Source organism: Antechinus flavipes, chromosome 2, assembly GCF_016432865.1.
Source record: "Antechinus flavipes isolate AdamAnt ecotype Samford, QLD, Australia chromosome 2, AdamAnt_v2, whole genome shotgun sequence".
Classification (NCBI taxonomy): domain Eukaryota; kingdom Metazoa; phylum Chordata; class Mammalia; order Dasyuromorphia; family Dasyuridae; genus Antechinus; species Antechinus flavipes.
This window is the reverse complement of record NC_067399.1, coordinates 194,882,771-194,907,851: the sequence shown is the minus strand read 5'-3', so window position 1 is coordinate 194,907,851 and position 25,081 is coordinate 194,882,771. Positions and strand designations below refer to the sequence as shown.

The following is a 25,081-nucleotide window of genomic DNA, read 5'->3' as shown; positions in this document are numbered from 1 at the left end:
CCCAGTGTTCTTTCTTTGGGTGTAGCTGCTTCTGTCCATCATTTATTAATTGAAACTGAGTCTTTGTCAAAGAAATCCACTTCCATCAGAATACATCCTCATACAATATCGTTGTCAAAGTGTAAAGTGATCTCCTGGTTCTACTCATTTCACTTAGCATCAGTTCATGTAAGTCTCTCCAAGCCTCTCTGGGAAGAATGGCTTTAAAAAAAGCAACCCAAACAACTGGAGAGACCACAATGACCCAACAAAATTATTATATTTTGCTATATTTGTTCTATATGGGGAAATTTAATTTAAATCTAGGGTTAAAAGACTGCTAGCTGCACAAGAAAATAATGGACTAACAACATCCTAACATCTGGATATCTTGGGAACAGAAGTCAGGAAAGAGCAAGTTTATAAAAAAATAACAATTTTTAGGGGCAGCTAGGTGGCGCAGTGGATAGAGCACCAGCCCTGAAGTCAGGAGGACCTGAGTTCAAATCTGGTCTCAGACACTGTCTAGCTGTGTGACCCTGGGCAAGTCACTTAATCCCAATTGCCTCAGCAAAAAAAAAAAAAAAAAAAACACACACAATTTTTAGATTTGGATCAGTTACCATGAACCACACCTTGAGACAACTGGCAGAAAATTTATCTTAAATGAGATTGGGAGAACACCATCCCATGAAAGGAAATAAATTTCAAGATATAAGGAGGCTGGGCAAACAGCTCCAAGAAGTTAGTCATTTGATAGATTCCTAGTTAAACTTACTTTTCCTGATAAGTAGGTATTAAAGGGAGTGAATATATTTTTTCCATTGTTGGGTATCAAAGATAGCAAGTGCCCAAATCGGAATGCCACATAGCACTAAATTTAGAAATAAAGGATTTGCCTATCTATACTTACTAAATAGTGTGGTGAGATAAGTTAAGTCTGACACATGCTATCAGATTACGAATCAACTTTTATTTTGGAATATAAATAATAAAGATGACAAATATGGTTTTAATGAACTTATGTTCTGAAATTTTAAACCAATATACTTATCAAGACCATCCAAATTGATATCTTCTTTTGTCTTTGAATGTGAAAAAGGATTTACTTTCTTCCAGACTGACAGTTGTTTGGGTTTTTTTTTGGCAAAGTAATTAAGGTTTAGAGACTCTGGTCACACAGTTAGTAAGTGTCAAGTGTCTTGAGTCAGGTCCTCCTAATTTAAGGGTTGGTGCTCTATCCAGTGTCACCCTTGCTAACCTAAGAGAGGAACTTATTTTTCCCATAACACTGCAACAGATGATTATGGCACTTTGCACACAAGTCTGAGTTCTATTAAATTTTGATAGTTCTGCCATAATTGTCATACATATTCCTAAAAATCATCATGCTATGCAAAACTTTAAAATAAAAATCATGGGATTTTTATGGGAAAAGTGGGGTAAGGAGCACCATAATCAATAAATTCACCAGTGATAAAGGAAGACCTAACAAAAATGATAATACAGTTCTATACATGTTAAATGGTTAAGACACATATAAAGACTACAATTAAGTAGGAATGATAATCCACAGCCTCTGGCAGCTACTCAGTCTGTACCCTGAGTATATGTGGCCTGGGCTTAGCAAAGTTAAGAGCTGTAGGCAAGAGGATGACTTCAGTAGGCGACAACCCTGAGATTGATAATGGAAGATCAGTGGAGAGATGAAATAGGGGTGAAAAACAAAAGGATTGACTGGCCCTCATTTGCTCACAGTCCCTATTGCCAATAAATATGGCACTTTACTTTGAAAAAGACCTGAAGTTTGCTTGTAGAAGTAGGTGTCAGAAGGATTGCAGTTATTAAATTATTGTGAAGTACTGCAGTTTTCTGTTCTTAGTGTTTCTCCTGACAAATCCTCATAAGCAAACCAAAATTTTTGTAATGCTGAAATAGTTTCCTAATATATCATGCTGGATGTTCCAACATACAATGTTGAAACAATTTTGCATTTTCAAACAAGTGTTATAGGAGAAATTACTATATTTGTAACTGGATAAATGTTTTTTCCTAGGAGACCTTATTTTTATTTAGCATTTGTAATTCATTAAGATCTCAATAGTTCATCTCTCAAATGATTTCCCCACTACTACTTTAAGGGATATTTCTTGCCCTCAAGGAAGTTATGATGTTATAAAGAAGATAAGCTACATTCTCAAATAAATGCAATATAAATAAACATATAAGTACATAAAAGAAATACACATAAGAGAACTTCTCTCTTAGGAATTGTCCAGAAATTAAGGATAAGCCATTTAACTTCATGTAATTTCCATCTGTTTTCTCACCTGCAAAAGAAACTAGCCAAGGGTGCCTCGCCAGACAGTGGACAGGTAATAAATTCAACCTCATGAAGATTATTAAGAAGTTGGCCTAAATTACTGAGGAATTAATCTTGAGGCCCATACTCCTCCTTCCTTTTCTCCTAATGATGGGATGATTTTTCTCTCCAAAGTCACAACAGTCTTCAAAGGTCTAATTTGGAGCATATGTCTTCTAACAAACTTCCCACCAACCATAAGGACCATTCAGAATATGCTACAACCAACATTATTTCTGGCCATTAGCTTCTTTCTTGCCCCATAAAACTCTAATTTTATGTTAAACGTAGGAATGTAAATAAGGATCAGATAAAGAAGGAAGAAAACAAGCAAGAAGCACTATCATTTCCTTGGGCCATTCAAGAAACTAGTCCAAAATTATACTTCTTCCACTTCTAAACATAGCACATGTCACATTAACTTATTAGACTCTATAACAAAGCGGACTGGGTTAGCAGAGCTTTCAGTAGAATTATATAATTAATCATATCATTTTTTAATTAGCAGGCTTCTCTACCTCACCTCCATCTTTTTAACAGGTTTACACACATAGCCACAAAATCTCAAGAGTTAAAAGAAACCTCCTGAAATCGTATAGTCCAATCCATACCTGAAAAGAATAAGGGGTCATCCAGCAAGGTAAGGAAAACAAGTAACAATTAACAACTCTTTATGGTATTATAATTGATTATAGAGATGTAATAAGCTATCTTCTATCAAACATCATCCTTCCCAAAGAAAAAGCTCTTTGAAGGCCAGAAGAACATCTTTGTGGTGTCTACACAGAAACTGACAAATTGTGTGGTATTATTTCCAGAAGTTACTTCCTAAGGTTTAAGTATAGGCCAAACAAAAGGCATGTGACTTAAAGTTCCCAAAGTGATAGTGAGATACAATGATCACTTTGAAAATACACTGATTTGAAAACACAAATAACATGTCAATGTTATGTTATTGTTCCACTATTGAAAAAAGTAAATATATACTACTTGCCTAGTATTAAAGGGTATTTTCACACTTCCAATCTAACACTCACAACCTTGACTTTTCTCAGAAAGAAAGAAACTTTATGATCAATACTCATAAAATCCTAGGGAGAAGCCTTATGAATAACTAATACTGTAGCTAATGTGCCTCCACTGATGTATTTCCCATGAACAAATCAGCCATTAATGGTTAACTAATATTAATGAAAACATTTACTGAAAATGCAAAACAAATACATTATTTACATAAGAAACCACCCTCTACTACCAATGCACATGATTTCTATGGGGAGACTGGAAACATGCTTTAAATCCCAAGGTATATGTGTGAGGAATCATGTGACCAAGGTAACTCACAACTTGAGAAATTCAATTTCCTCTTTCAATCTCAGGAATTGTCCATACGACTTACTTACTAAGCACAAATTCCATGGGAGTAAAAACTTGTACTGCTCAGCTGAGCCAATGGAGACCAATACCTCATCAGGCACAGTGTCTCTGCTACAGACAGGATGATCTGCAGATTGTTTTGCTGATGCTCTTTCTATGCTGTTCTCAACTCTAGTGTATTTATCTTTGGACAAAAATTGTAGAATCTGTCACTTGCAGTTTCAGGATTAGCTGCTGCTTTCAGCTGAATTAATGTATTATTTTAGTGAAAGGCAATAATTTTCCTTCTAAATTTAGCAAAAGTCTATCCAGATTATCAGGATTCTTCTTTTTCCTTCTCAGCAGCAGTTAGCAATAAAAAATAAAGATTACTGTCTCCTTTTTTCTTTCTCCTCCTATCTTCAGTTCCAAGGTAAGTTGAAAACAAAGTTGTACTTCTTCTTGTGGATATTCTCTGTTCTGTTCATTCTCTCATTTTCTCTCTCTCCCTCTCTCCTTCCTTCCTCCCACCATCTCTTTGTCTTCCCCTCTCCACCTACCCTTCCCTCTTTTCTTCCTTCCTCCCCTGCTCTCACCTGCCAGACAGAGCAAGAACTCCTCTACTAAAAAAGTTAATACTCCCAAAGAAGCTGTCTACCAATCATTCGATATTTTTAATACCATGATAATCTATGTATTTTCCTTATTTTCTTTTATTTATGATTTCTTGATCTATTAAAACAATTAAATGAGGTACTGAGTCACTTAGGATTATTTCCCTAGTATAACTTATTTTCTGTAGGGTTGTATAAGTATTTAAGAATTATAAAGTAGTTCATATCCTATAGCTTTCCTCCTAAATTCCTTAAGGCCTTCTATGATTAGTGCTTCTACTTTCTTTCCCCTTACTCTCTTAATTCTCTGTTGACTGACTTCTTTACCTCATCATTTAACTGAAACTACTCCAAAGTTACCAGTGATATTTCAAAGGCCAAATCTAAAGGCCTTTTCTCACTCTTTACTCTTCCTGACTTCTCTGTAGCCTATAAACACTGAAGAGTATCATATACAAGAAACAGAATGCAAATATGCAAAGTAGAATACAAAGTGTCTGAGAGGGAGTAAAGGTGGATACAGGCACTAACGGCAATGAGGAAAGGCTTCATACAGATAAAAATGTCTGAGTGTTATTTCTAAAAGAAAGAGAGGGAACTCTATGAGGCAAAGATAAGGAGGCGCTATATTTCAGGAATGGGACAGCCCAGTACAAAAGCATGGAGAAAAGAAATAGAATCTTGTGTGAGCATTAGAAAGATCAATTTAGGTAGATTACAGAGGGCAGGAAGAAGAATAATGTCCAAAGAGGATGAAATCATGGTTATGAAGGACTGAAATCTAAACAGAGCACTTAATATTTGATACTAAAGATAATAAGAAACCATTAGAATTGTATAGGGAAGTCACATAGTTAAATTCACGTTTAAGAAAAATTAATTTGGGAGTAGTGTGCTGAACAGATTAGAGTGAGGGGTGATTTGAAGTAGAGAGATCAATGAGGAATCTATTGCCAGAGGTGATCAGGGCCTAAATTAAGGAGAGTGCTATGTGAATAGAGAAGAGCTGGATATGAAAAAAGATATAAAGATAAAAAGAACAAAAGAACAAAATTCAGTCACTGGTTGTCTTTGAGTGATGAATTGAGAATAATTCTGGAATTACAAAGCTAGATGACTGGAAAAATGATGATGCCTTTGATAGAAACTGGGACGTTTGGAAGAGAGGAGGGTTTAAGGATAAAAGATAATGAGTTCAGTTTGGGGTATGTTAAATGAGATGAAAGAAAAATGAAGAGGGAATAATGATTAAGTTTTTAGAAACCATTTTCTATAGTAGATCACATCCTTAGTTGCACCATTCACTTAAAGTATAGAAATAAAAGATTTCCTTCAATTTGTTGTTTAATGATTATTAAAAAGTATGTGATCTAGTACAACAAAATGAAGCCTTGAAAAATTTCATCAAATAAGGTATCTAATACATATATTAAGATGATACAAAATTCTGTTATAGATAACAATCACAGAAAGAGCTGTTGAATAATCTGTGATTATCACTATAAAACAAGAAGAAAAATACTTGCCAACTGACAGGACAAGCTGTGTGGGATATGGATGAAAAAGGAGTTTTTTATACATAGTGAGGTCACCTAGAAACTGCTTTCTTTGTGGAAATCATAATGGAGATGTATCAAGATTGCTTAGAGTCTTCTCAGTCAGATAAATGACTACTAACAATCCACACAGAAAGACAAATGGACAAAGAATAGCTTAAGCAAGTCACTTAGCTTCTGAGGACCTGTTTCCTCATCTGTAAAATCATATGGTATACTAGATATTCTGAGATCTCTTTTAGCTTTAGTCTTAAGACCTATTATCAAAACAGATATCTAATGGAATGGGTAATCCACTAAGTTTAGTCAATCAACATTTTATGTAATTTATTATTGTTATTGCTATTTAATTTTGGATAAACAGTGAAAAAACAAGCGGCATCAGGAGTTGAAATGGAAGAAGGAAGATTGAAAAGCACTTTTTATAAATATTATCTCACTTGATCCTTACAATAACTTTGTGAAGTAGGTATTATGTCCATTTTACAATTAAGAAAACTAAGGCTCACAGAGTTCAAATGATTTGCCCAGAGTCACATAAGATAGTATATGAGACTAGATTTTAATTCAGGTCTTCTTGACTCTATTATAGGGTTCTATCCATAGCGTTACCAGATGCCTGTATAAATATACAAAAACTTTTTTCTGTTGTCTTTTTATAGCCAATTGGTGAAATTAAGATTACGTGTAACATTTCCAGGCGGATAACTTCAAGATCTACATATCTAGTCCCCAGTATTTTGCTGAGCTTCAGTTCTATATCACCAACTGCTTACCAACCATTTCTATCTGGATGTGTTATAGGTACTTCAAGCTCAATACATCCATAATAGAATCCATTATCTTTCCCAAGCCTGAAATGTTTTCCCTTCTCACCTCTATCTCTTGACTTCCCTCAAAACTCAGATTAAATCTCTCAGATTAAACAAGAGATACTTGTATTTCCCCCCTCACCACTGCTAGTACCTCTTCTCTGAGATTGCCTCCTATTTTACACACATACACACACACACACACACACACACACACACACACACACACACACACACCCTATCTATTGTGTGTATATTGTTGTCTGCATGTTTTCCACTTGATTCTGAGCATCTTGAGGTCAGGTACCATGTTTTGGGTCTGTCTTTGTAAATCATTAGCCTTTCTGTTCATCCTGAAGCCAAACTCTCATACATTTTAATTCCCACAAATGAGCTCTTACAAAACAAGGAGCATGTGATTTTCTTATTCAAGTTAGCTTTATTGGCCTTAAGGATAAAATATAGACTCTCTCTGGCTTAGCAATATTGATTGGAAGCGCTTTGGGAAGCCAGGTATATTAATTATTATTGGCAGAGTTGTGACTAATCCATTCAGGAGGCTGTATGCTCTTTAAGGGTACAAATGATTTTGTTTTGGTCTTTATATACCAACAAAATACCATATTTGAACACAGTAGGCATTTACTAAATTCTTGTTCAGCTCTCAGAAAATTCAACTTATCATATATTTGGCAAACTTCAAGGGCAAGCTTATTTGGGTAAAGAAACATACAACTAGAAAAAAACTGGTCACTGATTTTTCTATAAGTATATTATATCAACTTTTTGAAATATTGCTAATACACAAAAATATAAAAAACTATTATTCCTTAGCATTTTGGAAATATGAGGTGCTTTATAAAAGATTAATACTAATAAAATAGATTCTAAAAGTTGCTAATTCTTAGCTTTCACATGCTAAATGTATTTAGATCTGATACCAAATCATCATGCTATTAAAAACAAAGCAGGAAACTACTATTTTAATTATTCATTTTTATTAAATGTGAAACCTAAAAAGAAATTTGTGATTTGTCTTCCCCTATTGCAGTGTCCCATAATATCATTTTTTCATAGATACCAGAACACAAAATATTTACTTGCATAATTGCCATTGTTGACTAAATGTGCCAGTGTTAAGCTATGCAATTTCCCATCTGATTAATATTGATTAGACTATAGTTGGAATGTAGTCTTTTAAAACTAAATTTATATTTTAAACTAGCTAATTCTCAGAAACAACTTGAGTCACTGAATTGGAGAGTAGTCATAAACTTTAGATCTGGCAGAAAACTCAAAGGCTTTGTCATTTTCTAACATTCTCATTTTAGAGATGACTAATTCCACAGACTTTTGATGAAGAGAACCTCTGTATCCAGAGAAAGGACTATGGGGACTGAATGTGAATCACAAATTATTTTCATCATTTTGTTGTTGTTTGCTTGTTTGTTTTTTCTCATTTCCCACCCCCCCCCTTTTTGATCTGATTTTTCTTGTATCAGTATGATAAATGTGGAAATATATTTGGAAGAACTGCACGTGTTTATCCTATATTGGATTACTTGCTACCTAGGGGAAGGGGAAAAGGAGAAAAATCTGGAACAAAAGGTTTTGCAAGGGTGAATATTGAAGGCTATCTTTTCATGTATTTTGAAAAATAGACAGCTATTATTTAAAAAATGATCAGAGTATCAGTACCTGTTTTTGTAACTGGTATTTTATATGTCAAAGGGAAAATACTGATTCCCAGAGGGCATTAACAACGGGAAAAAACAATTTAAACTTGTGTTTCTCTTTCTCAAATATAACAAACTTGAAAAAGCAATGGTTCCAATTACATTGACAAAACCAATGTTAAATTTGCTTGTAACAATTGAAAACAATGAAAAACATGAAAAAGATACCTATCTATCTTCCTTCTTTCCTTCTTTCTTTTCTACCTATCTACTTACTACCTAATATCTACCTATCTACCTATCTACCTAACCTACCTATCTAACTACTGCTTGGAAGGGACATAATAATAACCCAAACTAAAGCATTCTGAAAGAATAGAGTTTGTTTCAGATCACAAAATAAGAAGTACAAAAGTTTCCTTTTAGAGAGAGAATAAAAATATGAAAAATAAAATAAATCAATCATAATATCTAAAAAAGGCCTTAGTGTGGAGATAGCATTCCAAAAAAAATTTTTTTTGCTTATAGTCAATGATAAAGGAAGATCATTGTATTTTATCACTGTCCTATCGACCTTTTAGAAAATTAAATGATATGGATTGGATTACATCTAAAGGAAATACTAAAAGCAAAAAGCAACATTAGGTTTGTGATTTATGATTAAATAAAACATAAAGTTAAAAAAAGGGGGACAAGTTTATAAAAGTCCTTTTCACTCTGTCATGATTATATAATACATAATTGACAAAATTCACAAGTCATTGTTGACGAACGCTTAGAGTATCCAAAAAATAGGCATTTAATACAGATAAAAAAGAAAAGTATTCATTGCATTTATCAAAGTCAATATATCTAATTCTTCATCAGAAGAAATCATAGGGAAACCTATGTTCCCATTTACTACCCATTTTCACAATAGTCTTTGAAAAGCCTTCATATAAATTCCCAGAGATGATTAATTCATTTCTTAGGAAACCTAGTGTTATTGCACTTTGTCAAAGGAGTTAATATTTTGAGTTTCTGGAGTGAAATTTTTAATGGGTTCAAGTATTATACCTATTTACACCCCTATAATGATTACACTGTTGATTGATATTTTAAAATTCAGCAACAGTTTATAGTATTTATTCAAAGGTTAGTGTTCACTATCTGAGGATCTCATTTGCAATATTAAGGGAAGAAGCCAAAGATTCCTAAAACCTTCATTCTATAGCCTTTATTATCAAGTAACTTTCAATGGAGAAGAGGGAAACTGAAAGTGAAGTTTGAATGAAACAACTCAGATGCAACCGTACTCTAAAACTTTATATTGTTCTTCTTGAAGTGCTATCTGAAATCCATATCATTTGTTGAAGTCAGTTTTTATAATCAGTATCTACAAGGCTCTATACTTAGTCATTTCTATTTGTAATTCTAGTCACTGAATCAAGAAATATTTGAGTATAAACTTTTGGTTAAATTATCAATATAATTTCTATTGATTTTAATTGGGAATAATATTCAAAGAAGGTGCCAGAATTGTTATACCTTAGGGTCTGGTTTTCTTTATATGGCTTTCTCTGGACTTCTTATCTGAACTATAGGCAACTCTAAGAACATCATCTTTTCAGAGATGAATTTTGGGGGCACTGCCTTTATGGAATCTTGGTTTCCTCACCTGTAAAATATTAAAAATTCTACTTCACAGGACTGTTTGTCAGAAGCAAATGAGATAGTATACAAAATGCTTTGTAAACTTTAAAATGTTATATTAATGCTATTAAAAATACGATTTTACTTTAAAATTTTTTAAATAGAAGTACTTAAAAAATGAGAGCAAATACAAAACTGAAGAATACCTTTTCATTTACTTTATTCTTTTTCATTTTTTTCCCCTTTTGATACTTATTTCACAACTGTGACTAATATGGAAATATGTTTCTCATGATAGCACAAGTATACCCTATGTCAAATTGCTTATCATTTTAGGAAGTGAATAGGGGAGGAAGAGAGAAAAATTTTGAACTCAATATCTCAAAAATGAATGCTAAAATAAGAACAAAAAAGAACAAAAAAGAATATAAGTTCCTTGAAGCAAAAACTGTCTTGCTTCATCTCAGTAGTTAACATAACACTAAGCACACAATAGGAATTAATAAATGCTCCTTCCTTCCTTCCTACCTAGTTTTTTGTGAGGCAAAGTTAAGTAACTTTCCTGAGGTCCCATAGCTAGTTAAATGTTAAGAATCTGAGACAAGATTTGAATATAAGTCCTCCAGATTCCAGAGGAGGGGCTCTCTATCCACTTAGCACCCTCATTCATTCTCACTTGTAGTTTTTAGTGTTAAAATCAATGTTAGTTGTAAAAAAAGATATTGATATAAAGGTCATTTGAAAAGTATTAAAATGCAAATTATAACAATGACTGAAATATTTGCTTTCTGTGTGTGTGTGTGTGTGTGTGTTTATGTGTGTGTTTCCTCTGGGATATTTTTCTAAATAGGGCAGTATGCAGCTCTAAACTATAATTCCTTGATGTTGAATAAATGCCTAATTTTCTTTATTTGTCACCAGGTAGGTCTGAATTTTTCTAGGATGATAGTATCAAAATCCTAATTGGAAAAGGAAAAGTAGAACATCAAACTCCTATTGTCTTTCCTCTAAATACATATGGCACACATGCTTAATGAATGCCTTTTTTTTTTTTTCTTGGATGAAGCAATTGCGGTTAAGTGGTTTGCCCAGGATCACATCTATTAAGTGTTAAGTATCTGAAGCTGGATTGAACTGCATTTAAGTCCTCCTGACTTCAAGACAGATGTTCTATCCACTGCATCACATAGCTGTCCTTAAAGTATGCTTTTCATTCATATATATCATCTTGTTAATGAATTTTTTTTTTTTTTTTTTTTTTTTTTTTTTTTTGTGGAAAGGGAGCAGGGAAGAACACAAAAACAAACAGAAGGGAAGGAGAGAATGAAAAGGAAGTAAATAATTGTTTCTCCTACAAATAGTGAAAGTCATGTACTTACAGAAAGAGGAAATAAAAAACTGAGACTACAAGTCTGAGTTCATTAGTTAAAGAATAACTCTCCAGGGCTTCTTCATATCTTACTGCAGCTCAAGGGAAAAACTTGTGGAAAGAAGCCTGGAGGAAGACCCAAATGAACAAAACCCTTGTCTCAGAAAGTCCATTTGACTAAAATCTAGGGCTTTTCTTAACTGTACTAATATTACTAGCAACCCTATGAGATCTAAGAAAGGGTCTTATTCATGTAAGGTATCTCTGGGATTCTCTTTGCTCGTGGTTGAATTTAACTTGATTCTGCTAAGTTTCATAAATAGGATTCTCTTTTTAGCTGAAACTTTTGTCTACTTTAACACCTTTAATGCTAATTTTGTATATAACTTGCATTCACATTTTTATTTTTAGAGATACCTAAAAGTAATACATTTTCCATGCATTTAAAAAAATTTAACATTTTATATATATATATATATGTATGTATATAAGTATCTGTGTGGTACATACAAGATATATATAAATATATAAAATTAAGAGGAAAATCTAAGAAAAATAACCCCCAAAATAGTAAAGTTTATTCTCCATAAAGATTGGGGGGAAAAAAAGATTGGAACAAAAAAACAAACTTGGATCAGAATAAAAAAAGATGAAGACAATTTTAAAAAGGATTCCTAATTACTATTATTTCCTATTCAGTTAATTCTAGGTAACTAAGTTTTAGGTGTCAACAGCAAAAATTTTTATTTTGGGCACATCCGGAGATGAAAATGCACGTGTGTATTTGGGTTTCCAAATTTCAAATTTAGGCACTAATACAAGAGCATGCTGTCTTATCTATCAACAAAGAAGATCCCTAGGAAAAGTAATTTTTTTAATAAAAATGACCTCAAATTCTTATGTGGCGTTATAAAGTAAATCATTATTATTTTATTTATTTATTCATTTATTTATTTAATTAATTATTTTGCTGAGGCAATTGGGACTTGCCCAGGTCATACAGCCAGGAACTATTAAGTGTCTGAAGCCAGATTGGAATTCAGGCCCTCCTGTCTTCAGGGCTGATGCTCTATCCACTATACCAACTAGCTGCTCCATCATTTGCTTTTATAATAAGGTAGGTGAGTCACTAAACTCAAACAATTTAAAATTTTACATTCTCAGACTACTATTACTGTTGACTAAATTAAATGGAGAAGACTTGTTATAGTGTGGTCAAAATCAAGGGGGTTGAATCTCCCATTTGGGACTCAGAAAAGTAGAAGCATATAGAAAACCACTAACACAATGAGAAAAAGCAACTCCTTACTGACAAGTGAGATATATTTCAAGTCATTTATGTATACAAAAATATAACTCATACATAGTCTTAGAATGGGGACTAAATTCAACATACTTAAGTGTTCATTTTTCTATTAATGCTTATCAAAATGTTCTCAAAGGTATCTGGAGAGACAAAAACTGGGAAAAAGAAAGCATAGGGATTGGTGATGAGATAGGTTTTATGATGAAAGATAGGAGGAGCTACTTCTAAAATAAAACAAAAAAGTTTTGCAGTTGTCACAACTATTAGAGAGAAGAGGTAAAATTCACTAAATTTAAAACACAAAAAGAGAAAAACAGATACAAAATCAATAGGGAAAGATTTTGAGTTGTAGTCATCTGTGAAGGGTTATCCTTGGCTGAAAATTCCTGAAAATTATTCAACCTATGTTTACATTACCTTGAAAGGGTCTTGTAAATTAAGATCAACAATGATCACCAGATTCTCTGGGCAGTCAACTCACTTAAGCAGATGGACCATTGACTACATTCTAAAACCTGGAAAGTCACCAAGTAATCTTCCAAAGGTAGCTCAGAGGTCACAAAACTATACCTAAATGAGGATATTTTTAGGTTTAAGTGTTGAAAGCATTCAACTTAGTACTTGTATTCATTCTTAGTACTAAATCTCTAATGTGGAAGAAGAAAAGGGTGAGAAATCTTGTAGTCTTATTAGGGACTTTACTGTGAATCATTTGTACAAAGAAAAAAACTGATTCCCACAATGTCATTATTAATAATAAAACCAAACTAAATTAACATTAAGGAAAAAAATCTGTGAAAATACTGAGTAAACTATGTTTAACCCAATGAGCTCTTAATGCTCCTGCAACCAAAGTTCTATTTAAATCAAATACAAAATCGAATAAAAAAGTAAGCCTTGATATTAAGTTAAATCTTTTATTAACTCAATTAATCACAGTCAAGTACTGTGATTGGTACTAGGGATACAAATACAACAAATAAAACAATTCCTATGCTCAAGGCACTTATATTCTAATTGAGGAGATAAGGACAGGTATGTACATATGGGATAAGTACAATGAGAATGAATACAAATATATACAAGTAGTTAAATACAAGGAAGATATAAGCTAGAGCTTGAAAAAGAAGACACCAGTGGTTAAGAGGATTGTGTAAAGGCTTCACAGAATCCTATGAATATGCTGCCTGTAGAAGGCACAGGTGAGGAGGGAATATGTTTTAGGTGGGGATTTAGCCCATGTAAAAAAGCAAAGTAAAAGGAGGTAGAATGTTGCCCATGAGGAACATAGAGATCAGCAGTACATATTGCACTCTATGGGGAATAATGTACAATGAGGTTGGAATGATAAAACTGGAATATGGTTGTGATAGCTTATGATATCAGATCATTTGGAATCTAATTCTCAAACATTAAAGAGGGAAGAAAATGGCAAATAAGTACAAAAGTATTTAGAGCAAGAGAAGCTAAATAATAGTGATTGGAGTCAGGAGGACCTGAATTCAAATCTTGTCTCACACACCTACTAGCTATTTGACCCTGTGAATCATTTAAACCTGGTTTGCCACAAGTTCCTCACCTGTCAAATAAGCTGGAGAAGGAAAAAATCAACCATTCAGTATCTCTGTCAAGAAAACCCCCAAAAGGGATTACAAAGAATCAAGCACAACTGAAAATGACTAAACCACAACAAAATTTATAGCAGTTCTCTTTGTTGTAGCAAACAACTGGAAGCTAAGGGAATCAGTTAGAAAATGGCTAAACAAGCCATATGAAAAGATGCTCCAAATCATTATCAATCAAAGAAATGCAAATTGAGACAACTCTGAGATACCACTACACACCTATCAGATTGGCTAGAATGACAGAGAAAGATAATGAGGAATGTTGGAGCAAATGTGAGAAAACTAGGACACTGATACATTGTTGGTGGAACTGTGAATGGATCCAACCATTCTGGAGAGCAATTTGGATCTATTCTCAAAAAGTTATCAAACGGGGCATACTCTTTGATCCCAGCAGTGTTACTACTGGGCTTATATCCCAAAGAGATTTTAAAGAAAGGAAAGGGACCTGTATGTGCATGAATGTTTGTGACAGGTCTCTTTGTAGTGGCCAGAAATTGAAAACTTAGTAGATGCCCATCAATTGGAGAATGGCTGAATAAATTATGGTATATGAATATTATGGAATATTATTGTTCGGTAAGAAATGACCAACAGGATGATTTCAGAGAAGCCTGGAGAGTCTTACCTGAACAGATGCTGAGTGAAATGAGCAGGACCAGGAGATCATTATTTACTTCAACAACGATACTATATGATGATCAATTCTGATGGACCTAGCCATCTTCAGCAATGAGATGAACCAAATCAGTTCCAATGGAGCAGTAATGAACTGAACCAGCTATATCCAGCAAAAGAACTCCGGGAGATGACTAAGAATCGTTACATAGAATTCCCAATCCCTATATTTTTGTCCACCTGCATTTTTTATTTCCTTCACAGGTTAATGGTACACTATTGCAGTCTGATCCTTTTTGTACAGCAAAATAATGGTTTGGACATGTATACTTATTTTGTATTTAATTTATATTTTAACATATTTAACATGTATCAGTCATCCTGCCATTTGAGGGAGAGGGTGGGGGGAAGGAGGGGAAAAATTGCAACAAAAGGTTTGGCAATTGTCAATTATGTAAAATTACCCATGCATATAACTTGTAAAAAAAAAAAAAAAAAAAAGAAGAAAAAATAGAAAAAGAAAATGGCTAAATATATTATGTAATATTACTATCCTAAGAAATGACAAAAAGGCTTGAGAAAAACAAGGCAAGATTTGTATGAACTGACCCAAAATGAAGAGAACTATTTATACAATCACAACTTTATAAAGACAAATAATTCTGAAAGAGTTAACTCTGAAAATACAATGACCAACCCATGGTTCCAAAGTTTTAATAATGAAGGATGCTAGCTGTTTTCTGAGAAATGATATACTCAAGCTACAGAACGAGACATAAATTCTAAGACATAACTGATATGAGAAAATGAGTATAATATTTATAACAAAGGTTTATTTTTCTCTTTTCTCAAACTAAGGGCTGTAAATGGGAAGGGAAAGAGGAGCTAGGAACAGGATTACAAATAAAACAAAACAAAAGAACCACTAAGAAAAAACCTCTCCTCAAAAATAAACCACATTTGGATTCTTTGTCCAAATTCAGTTTGATTATTTGGCAACAAAACATTGGGATAGATATTAAAGAACATAAACAAATTACATCCACTACCAGTTTGATTCATATTGGCCCAAAAATGAGGGCTGAAAAAATAGCCAAAATAAAGGCTGTATTTTAAGAGTTTGAGTTCAGGTACCTCCAATTTCTATTATAGAGACATACAGAATACTTAATTTTTTTCAAGAATGTAACATACTCTCATATATTCTACCCAAAGAGACATATCTTTTATCAATGTAAAGCTGGTACTGATATAAATGTATAGACCTTTTCTTACACACACACAAAAAAAGTTGTATCCTACATATTCACATGTAGGCAAGAACCAATTTAGTCCACATTCATAACTTTAAATTAAGGAAAGAAAAATATAGCAGTTTTACTATTTGAGTCTTTTCCAACAAGTTAAAAAAATCTAGATTACTTAAGAATGTACCTTGTTCAGAGAGAGACAGTGTGGTATAGCAGAGAACCAGCCTCATTGCTAGGAAAACTTGGGTTCCCAAGTCCTACCTCTGAAATATTGGCTCTGTGACCCTGGGAAAATAATTTAATCTCTTTGTGATCTAGGTAATTCTTTAAGACTATAAATTGTTGAAAAGCTGGCTACCTCCATTAGTAGGAGGAAATACTAATGAAATCATAAGTGCATTTCCTATCCTCTCTATCTTCTATGATCAAATATTTAGTGTTTTCTATTCAAGAATGAGTAAATCAAGAGAAGTTATCTATAAAATATTTTCTTTCTCTCAAAATTTTATCTTTTTTGATACATTACAATACCAATATAAACTAATCATCACAAGCAATATTGATGGTCAAATATACATCAATACCAAATATTTTATTTCATTCAAGATAATTTCAATCAATAAAAAGTTTATTAAATGCTATATGCTAAATTCTTTGTTAAAGTACTAAAGATACAAAGAAAAATGAAAATAGCCCCTGCCCTCAAAAAACATAATCTAAAATGGAGAAACACAACATACAAATAATTGGGTTAATATCAATTTGTACATACCTTTGTCACTTTATGCAACAAAGCATAGTTAATCTGATAATATAACTGTCTTATTCCATTATCTGGACAGTTTTGAATAACTCAAATGGTTTCAAAAGTATTGTGGGGCAAGATATCACAAAATAATGATATGCAGATGCAGTATTTCAAACACTGTGTTACTTACAATTAGCTGTTTCAATCCAACAAAAGATTGTTCCACTGAGTTTGCATTCAAAACTTGTCTCTTTGCTGCAGCTTGTTCACCGAGGAAACGAAGCATCAAATCTTTGACTGCATCTCCCTAAAATGTCCATAAGAAAAAATGTGTAATATAGGAAAATGTCAATCCAACTCAACTAATTGAAACCTTCAATAAATAAAAAATGTGACTTCCTCCCATTCAAAAATTTTATTTGGGGGGAGGTGATGTAGGAGAAGATATAAAATGAAATTAAATAGAATTCTTATTAAACTCAATTTTCCTTGAGGTGGTAAAGAGTCTATATAGTACTTTGAGGAAAAAAGTGATATTATAAAAACATAAGGTACCAGAAATTCTTTCCAAAAAACACCTTCCTCAGTAAGCCCAGGATTCAAGTACCTATTCAGCTTAATTTCCTACACCTTATTTCTATATCTGTTTTGTGGAAAAATCATTCATGTCCCCAAGGCACTGAAACATCCAAAGGATCATGCTTGCTGTAGGCAAGGGCAAGTGAATAAAAATATTTTAGAAACAAAATTTGAAACTAAAAATATTCTCCAAGTTAACTGAAAATTCAATTGTTCTGAACTCATTAATTCCTCATTGGGATAGTCCCATGAATAAAATAGTACTAGACATTTAAGACATTTTAAATGGCATAGTATGAACCACCTTCATAATAGACCAAAAAAGTCATTTCCCTACCATTAAGCTTTTCTTGGTTCTTTCCAGTTGAAAATTACCTTCCCTTTAGCTGGCTTTGAATAGTATATTATATCTTTATTATTATATTAACACTGTGCACTATAATTATTGTATATTGACTATACAGTATTGCATATTTTTTATTTATGAAATTTTTCATCCTGTATTACAAACTTTATATAGTTAAGGTCAATAGGCATTTAGGGAGTATAGCAGATGGAGTATTGTTTCTGGAGTTCAATTTCAGCCTTAAGCTTAGCTGTGTAACTCTGGGAATTAGGAGATGGCCATTCTAGTGCTACCAGTAACTAGTTATATAAATTTGAGCAAATTAGATAGATTTAATTGATTATTTGATATTTGATAGAAATAGATCCTGCAATTCCATCTCTGACTCCAAACATTTTCACTGGCTGAATGCTCTTCTTTCTCATATATATCTCCTGGCTTCCTTCAGATTTCAGCTTAAATTCTAATTGCTGCAAGAATCCTTTCTCAGCCTTCCTTAATTTCTGAGACTCTCCCCAATTTAACCTCAATTTATATGTCTGTATATATACATACACAGAAATACAATACAGTTGTATGGATATTGTTTTTCCCATTAGACTCTGAGCTCCTTGAGAACAAGATTTTATTTTTTTGCTTTTGTTATCTCTGTGTTTAGCATAATGCCTGGAACATATTATTTACTTAAAAATACTAGCTGAATGACTAAGTGCTATGATTTTTAGTTCTCTGAGAAAACACTCTCTGTTCCTCAAATACCTTTCACTTACCTTCTGAAGCCTGCAACTGTAACATTTTCATTTTTATTACTTTGTCTTGAGATTTAGGTTTTTTTTTTTATTAAAATGATTCTCTCCCACTGCAAGTTAATACTTTAAGTTCTATCAATTATTATACCTCCATGTGAATGAATTGATAAAGAAAGACAGGAGGAGGGACTGAATACTGGAGTACAGGCTGGGTTTTTTTTTTCTTTTTGAGGCAAGGAAGGAGCCTGGACCTATGAGTTCATTATTGTATTGATCTCCCAGTGTAGAAATGATTTCTACTGATGAAGATGAGTTTTTGTAGTCTGACTATGTAGCAAGTATGATTTGAAAGCAGAGTTTCCTGAGTGATTCCAAAGGCCCATGTTTATATCTATTCATAGACATGCTATTAACCATGATGAGTGACCTTTAGACAATCCATATTTCCTCACATTTTTAAAAAAGAGAGAAAGATAGAAACTGAGAAGCTTATGATATAATTATGATAGAATAATATAATAAATGTGGGTTTAAGTGAATTGAAAGGCATGGACTTGATGACCTCTATCGTTTCTTCTGGTTCTGATGTTCTGGCAGTCTATCAGACTGCATCACAATGGATAACCAAACTTGGGGGAGAAAGAACAATTTTTTATTTTCTCTAAACCTTGAGATTCCCAGGGATTATAAGAATCTTATATAAAGTTCTCAAGAGTAAAGAACAAAAGAATCAGTCTCAGAATAGAGCTGAAGAATAAATGCTACCATCATCTGTACTTTCCGTTCCGATGAAAATACTGGCAAACCTCAGAGGGGCAGTTCAATGGTAACTAGCTTAGAGTTGTGTATATAGACATCCATAACTTCATGAAACTAAGATGAAAACTAGGTTTATTACAAGAAAAACGGACATGCATGTGGAACTCAAAGTATTCATAATCCATACAGTAATTTGCATTTTCAACAAAGGAAGTAGGACAGACAAATCTTCACTTAAAGGGACTTAACATGGGAGAGGAAAAGTTATAAAAAGGGTGGGATAAGTACAAAAACCCTCCCAAAGGGGAGAAGGAAGGCAATGGCAAAAACTGCATTCTTTTCCCTTAGGAATTGCTATACTACAAAGATAAATTGGTGCTATAATCTACAAGGTTCTCAGTTGCATATGCAGTTTCTTAGCACAGTGCAGACTGATTGGTACCTGTCTTGACTATGAAGGACACACAGGGAATCTAATTTGGAATGCAAACAACAAATTATGTTGCTAACAGAAAGGGTGAAGTTCTTTGTCCTTGACATTCAGGGCCTCCTGCACACTGGGTCCAATGTTTTGGAAAATATGGCAACTCAAAAAAAGAAATTCAGGAGACCCTTTGACAGTCCTTAATACCTGCAGGTAAAATCCTAAAATCCACTGGTAGTTCCCGATGTATGTGTGGAGTCTTATTGCATCTCTTCTAGCTCTAAAATGATAGGATTTTTAAAATCAAAATTTGGTTGTTTTTAAAAAATGTGTTCATTTTTCTTTTTTTTTTTTTTGTAAAGAAGGCTGATAAGCCATTTCTCCAATTATTTATTTTCAAATAAATATGAATTATTTTCTCCTATGCTCCAGTTCTCTTACTTTTTTTAAAGAGAAGAAAAAGTCAGATAAAAAGGATTTGTTTCTCTTTTGCCTGAGAAATATATGAAATTTTCAACTAGTTATCTAAAAATTCTTCTAATTTACATCATCATTAAGGCTACTTAAAAGTGAACAATGTTAAACAGTTCAAACTTCTGGAGCTCTTAAAAAAAGGGTAAAAATGTCATCCAAAACTAGAAAATCTGGAAAGAAAACTCAAAACGTCATATTCAGAAAAATCAAGGCATAACAAACTACTTTTAAGTTGTAAACTTCTTGTAATTCAAGGTAGCTTAAAAGTTCTTTTGTTTTATCTGGGAAAAAAAATGCTTATGCAGGGTGATTTTCTAGCTGCTGGGTCACATACTGCATGAGCAAACATTTGTTAATTTAGCACATTCATTATATGTGAAAAGCTGATATTATTTTGGGAAAAGTTCTCTTAAAAATTTCTATTTACCAGGATGTTTCCCAAGCAACCACTTTGATTTGCAAAAGCAAAAGAAGATGCTATGTTGGGATTCAAAGGAAATAAAAATTTAATTCAATTCCCTTATGACTGACCTCTGACTATAGGAAGGCTAACACATCATAGGTTAATGGCAGACTGATTGCAAATCATACTTATACAGGAGTAAGACCATTTGAAAGTAAACAGAGAAGCTGTTAAGGCACAAAAACTGCTGTCACAAAGTATCTATATATTTTATTTAGTAGGAAAGAAGTAGAAACACTTATATTTTCCATCTACCTTGATTTGATAGAGAATTCTAATGCTTGGTTATCCCCTGGCAAAGTTCAGTTCTGACTTAAATTACAACTAATGTAGGCAAACAATAGAAATAGGAGACAAGATATTATAATGGGGTGGGGAAAATACTAATGGAAAGCACAACCATAGCAAAAAGAGATAGTAAAGACTAAAAAGATCATAGCAAGAGAAAAAAGAGGAGAAGTACACAATAAGCTCAGCAGCCTAGAGAAATTGAATGAATGGGCAAACTAAATCACAAACCAAAGCATAATAATTGATAATTCGTAATGACAGCCCCTGTGAAAAAGTTAAATGATGTTTGTTTTAAAGAAAGCATTATGTAAATTCCAAAGAGCTATGGTATTCAATATATTTTAAGAGGATTTCTATCAAAATTGATTAAAATGAAATGTTTTCTAGATTATAGGACTATGCTTAAGCTACCTAGAAAATTAATTCATTTAGAACATCACATTCCCAGAATATTCTGAATACTCACATTCCCAGAATATTCTGAATACTTGTACATGTAATTATTTAACTGACTTCCTAACTTATCTATATTGAGTCAGTGATAACAATAATAGGTAACATTTAATATAACACTTTAAGTTTTGAAAAATCCTTGAGATATATTATCTCATTTAAGACTGTGCAGTAGTCCTATTAGTACTATTAACCCCATTTTTCAGATGAGGAAGATCAGTCTCAGTAATTGTGATGTGCTCTTCATTCTGCACTGACTAAATGTTGAAACTCAAATTTGAGTGCAGATTTCTCCCAAATCAAATTCCATAACTCTTTCTGCCAATGTCTTAGAGACATAAAATGGAAAACTTTCAGAGTACAGCTAGAGTCTCATGGCTCTTAATCTTGTTACAGGAAAATAGCTACTAAGACTATGGGAATTATGTCTAAAGGAGTATTTGTCCTTAAATTACCTTGCTATAAACACCAAGGCAATTCATGATGGATGAGCAAGCCAGTATCCTATAAGCAGCTTCAATAAATCTAATTATAATATTCCATCCAATCTAAATATAATATAATAATAATATTCTAAAATATAATATAATTATAATAATTATAATATTTCAAATATAATATTTGCACATCAAAAATAATTATATTACAATAATATAATATAAATATAATTTATCACTCTCAAATGCTCAATTTTCCAAGTTACAAAAATGGCTGTTCATACTTTAAAACCATTTTATATAAATAATTAAATGTAAAATAATTTTTTAGTTCAATTTCCCAAAGTAATTTAGCTACAGAATACTTCTGGACATGAAAAATACTTATGCAACTCAGAAATGCTGATCTAAAACAGCTCAGAGACAAAGGGCCTAATCTAAGGCCTCACTGTGGTTTAAAAGTGATATTAGCTGTTTGAAAAATATACCAGCAAACCAGATTAATTCTACCATACTAGAGTAGTTCTGCATATGAACTCTGCAACAGACAGTATGACTGAGAAGTTGCTAATAAGTTTGAGGAAGTTCATCATCATCATTTTTGCCACCAGCAAAAGGAAAATAATCAACAGTAATAATTTCAATTTCATTTTGAAAGCATAATCAATTAACTTTCTTCTTCTAATAAACAGTCAACCCTTACCTGAATATTATCAAATTTTAAGCCTGGCATGGTGAGATTTTCTTTGTCTATGAATACTGTGCTATACTGTTGAGTTGCTACAGAAATTAAAACATTTCTTGTTTCCTCACTGGGAAGCCAGGCATCATTTCTTCGATCTATTTCACTCATGTTCAAAGCTGTGGCAAAGGGGTCATCACTCCCTGCAAACACAGCCTGGATCTGTGAGAATGGCTTTGGAGATTGAGAAGTTTCTAGAGATGCTGTGGAAACACCAGATTCTGATCTTTCAATCCCCATGGAGTATGAAGGATCAGCAGAATCAGGAGAACTCTCTCCCACTGGGGTAGAGAGTGAAGATAGTTTTTCAGGCACTGAAGTGCCTGCATTAGGATTACTGACAGAAATAAAAGTGGAAGTAGTAAATGAATCAAAAAAATCAGAAGCCAAGGAATTAGTATTAACAGTATCTCCAAAAAACTTGCTTAGGCTAGGGCTTGGCTGAACCACCTGTGGTGGGGTTTTGGCGGACGTTTCACTTGCACTGCTAAAACTGGGAGATTTCACCATCTGAGGTTCAAATCCATCATGAAGGAACAACTGAGGCTGAGAATTAACTTGATTTGATTGGCTGAAAATAGTACACACAGGAATAGGAACATCTTTAGACGACTGATTAGAAGAGATTTCTGACATCTGTTCCTGTGGATTAGTTTTGTTATCACTTGGAACTGATTGAACTGTCCCTTCATTTTCAAACATGGACTCATCTTTTGTTTCTTCTTGAGTCAGTTCTTCTTTCAAAGATGTTCTGCTGTCACTTGTCATGTCAGAAATGTCTTTAGGTGTATCATCATGATCAGTTTCACTCTCATTACTCAGTGTTACAATCTCTTCTTTATCTAGTACTTGTTCCAAACTATGATCACTTTTGTCTTCTGCAGTCTCCACAATGTCCTGCAAGCAACCAAGTTCACCTGTATCATCTTCACTGTTGTTGGGAGAATCAGAAATAATCACACTTTCCATCATGTGTTCATTAAGCTTATCTATGAAATTATTTGAATCCTCTGAGATAGTTTCATTCTCTTCAGACCCAAATTCATCACCACCAAGATCAATGGTTTCTTCATGAAAAAGTAGTTGTCCTTGTTCTTCTTCAGTAACATGATGAATTACACTTCTACCTTCCACTTCACTTGGAAGTGATTCTTCCTTTATATTTATATTTTGATCAGAACCTTCCATATGTTCCATTGTATTCTTAAAAAAAAAAAAAAAAGGAAACGTGCAATTAATATTATGAATTGGGTTTTAAGACTCAGTATAACTTAAAGCTGAGTAAATAGATTTTTAATCTACAAATATTTAGCACAGAATTATTTAAAATATCTTTTTAATCAGTAAATATAATTTTGGCAGAGAATTATGATTTCAAGAGATATCAGGGCATATAGATTATAGGTCTCATACTATTCTCAGAAGTCATCAAAATGTGTAGTTGTGACAAAATGTCATGTGAACTTAGATTTTACATTTTATTAGATGATTGTCATTAGAAGAAAGGTTTTATATGTAATTATATGATTCTCAGGTATAAAAACAATAAATTTATCAACAGATTATTTATTGAAATCTATCTGTAAGATACTTACTTTGTGAGTTGCTTGGGGTGGGAGGGAAGGAGTCAGGAAAAAACATGACATCATTAAAAAAATGAAAAGCTAAATAACAACAAACAAAACATGTCATACAGCAGTGATAACATTTCAAAGTCTGAAAAGCAAACAATCCTGTAAATTAAGAGATCACATGATTTGGGAAACTTTAAAGGGCAAAGAAGTAGGATTAGGACTAATATTTGAAGAAGGGAAATGTGGGTTTACAAGGCAGGTGGAGGGCTTGCCATATTATAAGAGAAATGGAAAGTGAGAGGTATGAAAAGATGGAACAAAAACCTTATCTAAAATAAATACAGAATGGTCTGGCAGGTTTATTGATGGAGTGATAGGAGAGAATAACAGAAAGGAGTATTGCATTTTCAATCACCAAACATTAAGTATATACTAAATTCTAGGCAATGTGCTGGGAATAGAAAGTCAAAAAATGAAACAATACTACTAAGGATCTTATAATCTATGAGGGGAGACAAAAAATATAAATAGAAGTTTTTATTAAAATAAATACAAAGCAATTGGGCAGAAGGGTAAAAGCAACCAGAAGGATCAGGAAAGGCTTGAAGTACCAGGTGGTGTTTGAAGTGAGACTTAAAAGAATTGAGGAATTCTATAAGTTCGTGTGAAGAAGTACATTCTAGGTATTAAGGTCAAACAAAGGAAGGGAAACAGGAGATGTGAGTAATGTGAGCAAAAAACAGTAAGGTCAGTACAGTTAGACTGTGGAATATGGAAAAGAGTAAATATATACCGAGGTTGGAAAGACAGGTTGGGGCTAGGTTGTGAAGAATTTTAAATGCTAAACAGCAGGAATATTTAATTCTAGAGTCAACTGGGAGCCACTG

At 33.0% G+C, this 25,081-nt stretch overlaps 1 protein-coding gene across 2 annotated transcripts in view; it reads right to left on the bottom strand.

The window, feature by feature from the left end:
* TRAPPC12 (trafficking protein particle complex subunit 12) overlaps positions 1–25,081 on the bottom strand; it is a 132,252-nt gene that overhangs the window by 78,169 nt on the left and 29,002 nt on the right. For both annotated transcript variants that reach the window (XM_051976048.1, XM_051976049.1), the window contains exons 2-3: positions 22,582–23,823; positions 17,094–17,210 (exon numbers count right to left, since the gene is read on the bottom strand). In XM_051976048.1, the coding sequence (XP_051832008.1) occupies positions 17,094–17,210; positions 22,582–23,817 (1,353 nt within the window). In that variant the 5' untranslated portion in view covers positions 23,818–23,823. The remainder of the gene's footprint in view (positions 1–17,093; positions 17,211–22,581; positions 23,824–25,081) is intronic.